The sequence below is a fragment of the Eutrema salsugineum genome, unplaced genomic scaffold (genome assembly GCF_000478725.1).
Source record: "Eutrema salsugineum unplaced genomic scaffold, Eutsalg1_0 scaffold_35, whole genome shotgun sequence".
Lineage (NCBI taxonomy): Eukaryota > Viridiplantae > Streptophyta > Magnoliopsida > Brassicales > Brassicaceae > Eutrema > Eutrema salsugineum.
Genome location: NW_006256720.1, coordinates 43,224 through 45,280, shown reverse-complemented (window position 1 = coordinate 45,280; position 2,057 = coordinate 43,224). Strand labels below are relative to the sequence as shown.

General features: G+C 34.0%; 1 protein-coding gene across 1 annotated transcript in view; it reads left to right on the top strand.

Annotated features, from left to right (window-relative positions):
* The window catches only part of LOC112085034 (UDP-glycosyltransferase 84B1-like), an 11,656-nt gene extending 10,404 nt beyond the window's left edge, over positions 1–1,252 (top strand). Inside the window, exons 2-5 of the mRNA XM_024153995.1 lie at positions 132–351; positions 441–528; positions 606–622; positions 703–1,252. Coding sequence (XP_024009763.1) covers positions 132–351; positions 441–528; positions 606–622; positions 703–1,252 — 875 coding nt within the window. The remainder of the gene's footprint in view (positions 1–131; positions 352–440; positions 529–605; positions 623–702) is intronic.
* Positions 1,253–2,057: the final 805 nt, after the last annotated feature.

Sequence of the window (2,057 nt, the reverse complement as noted above, 5' to 3'; positions counted from 1 at the left end):
ATTTTTTAGCTGATGATTCATATTTACGTGTTTATGTATTCACAATATTTTATCAATTTGTTTTTTTTTTTTCACGTAACAACAACATCTTTGAAAAGACTCTTTTGATTCATTGCACTGTACGGATACAGACTCATCAATCAAAATTGTGAGTGTAACTCCAGCAAAGGAGAATGAGAAAAAGACGATGACAAAAGCAGATGTGAAAATCAAGGATTATGATTTGTTTTTTGAAACTGGTGAGAAGATGAAAAGAAATACGAAGATTGCAAAACCAAAGTCGTATAATCCGTTTGCAATAGCAGATCAAAGTAAAGTTCAGTGGCTAGACACTTGGATGAAGATAGACAAGTTCGTATTTTCACAAAACATATTTATTGCTATTTTTTAATATTTACTTTTTTCTTAACAAAATTTGTTTAATAACCTCCATTTTGCAGACCTATCACCGTGAACTTGGGCACTTTTAATGCAGACAAACAGTTTTTTTCTGAGCTTATTGTGCCACAATTCTGGTTAAGTGAAGATGTAAGTAAAATTTAAATTTTCTTTCACAAGTGTAAACATTTAGTGTACATAAACTAAATTTTGTTTGTTTGATGCAGCATATTGACGTTGGCATGTCTATGATGAGAAAAAAAATAGCAAAAGTCCCATGTCCTTTCCGTAGTGAAAGATTGCATTTTTGGATGTGCCATTCAGAAAGCTGATATCAAAAGTCTACCCAAAGTTCTCACAAAACCAGAGAAACTTTGACTGGAGCGGTGAGTTAATTGATTACTATAAAGGTGTTTTACCAAGGTGTGAAAGTACAAATAAGAGACTTGGCGTTGATGTCGATGATGTCTACCTTGTGCTAAACATTAAAAGTGTTCATTGGATTGCTTTGGCTATCTCAATTCCTCACCAGCATATTGAAGTGTACGACAGTATCATTTCGCTAACTAGCGATGATGAGATAACAGAGTTGGTGAGGCCATATGCACATATACTTCCATATCTTCTCAAATCATTGGCTTCACCAGCTGACCAATACGGATTAAGTACTGATGAGTACACAGTATCAAGATGTAGAAGAATTCCACAGAACACTCAAACGGGTGATTGTGGAGTATATGCTATGAAGTATATCGAGTGTCTTGCCTTAGACATAGATATGAATGTTGGACTGTCAGATGAAAACATCAGTGATATCCGGCAAAAGTTTGCAACGGATATGTTCGGAGAAGCCAACCATTTTCAAAATCTTTAGATGTATTTTTTGGGTTTTGAGTTTTAAGAACGTATTCTTTTTTTCTTAGTTTTCTTTTATTTGGAAGTTCTTTTCTTATAATTGATTCATTGATTCTTATTGTTTGGTTTTTCGTTGGATTGCTTCTCACTTGGTTTTCCTATTTAGTTATATTTTTTTTTTTAGAAATCTAATAGATGAATCACATTGTGATCTTTACATTACTCTTTTCTTTAGATACTTTTTTGCTTTACTCATAAATCTCATAAAAGAAAATCTTGCAGACTTCACAAGACTTTATAAAAGAAAATCTTTGTTTCTAAAACGCTAATGAAACTCTTCCCCGAAGGTCAATAATTAAACTTCTCGTCCCTTGGCATTAATCTCAAGCTCTTTGATTCTCACTTCAAATTTGCTCAAACCTTTGCTAGACTCAGCTTCTCTGTTCCTTCTATGTACCTTATCGAAAACAAGAAGAGAACCAGCAGCATCACAAGCAGAGCGAAGAGACTGGAGCAAATCTCGTTTGCTAATCTTGCAAAATCAAACTTTATCCATTTTCTCTGTTTTCTTGAGCTATCATAGCACTATACGAACCTGTTTTTCTTTTCTTTTTCTGCAGACTAAGTATAGTCTGTATCTTGTGATGGACTTCATAAACGGAGGGCATTTAATTCTTCAAGCTCTCTCACCAAGGGCTTTTCAGGTTTAGTTTAATTCCTTTTTGCAACTATTATAGGACTGACTAGTTCTATGTTTTGTTTTTCATAGAGAGACTTGGCTCGTGTGTAGACTGCAGAAATTGTCTTTGCAGTTTCACATCTCC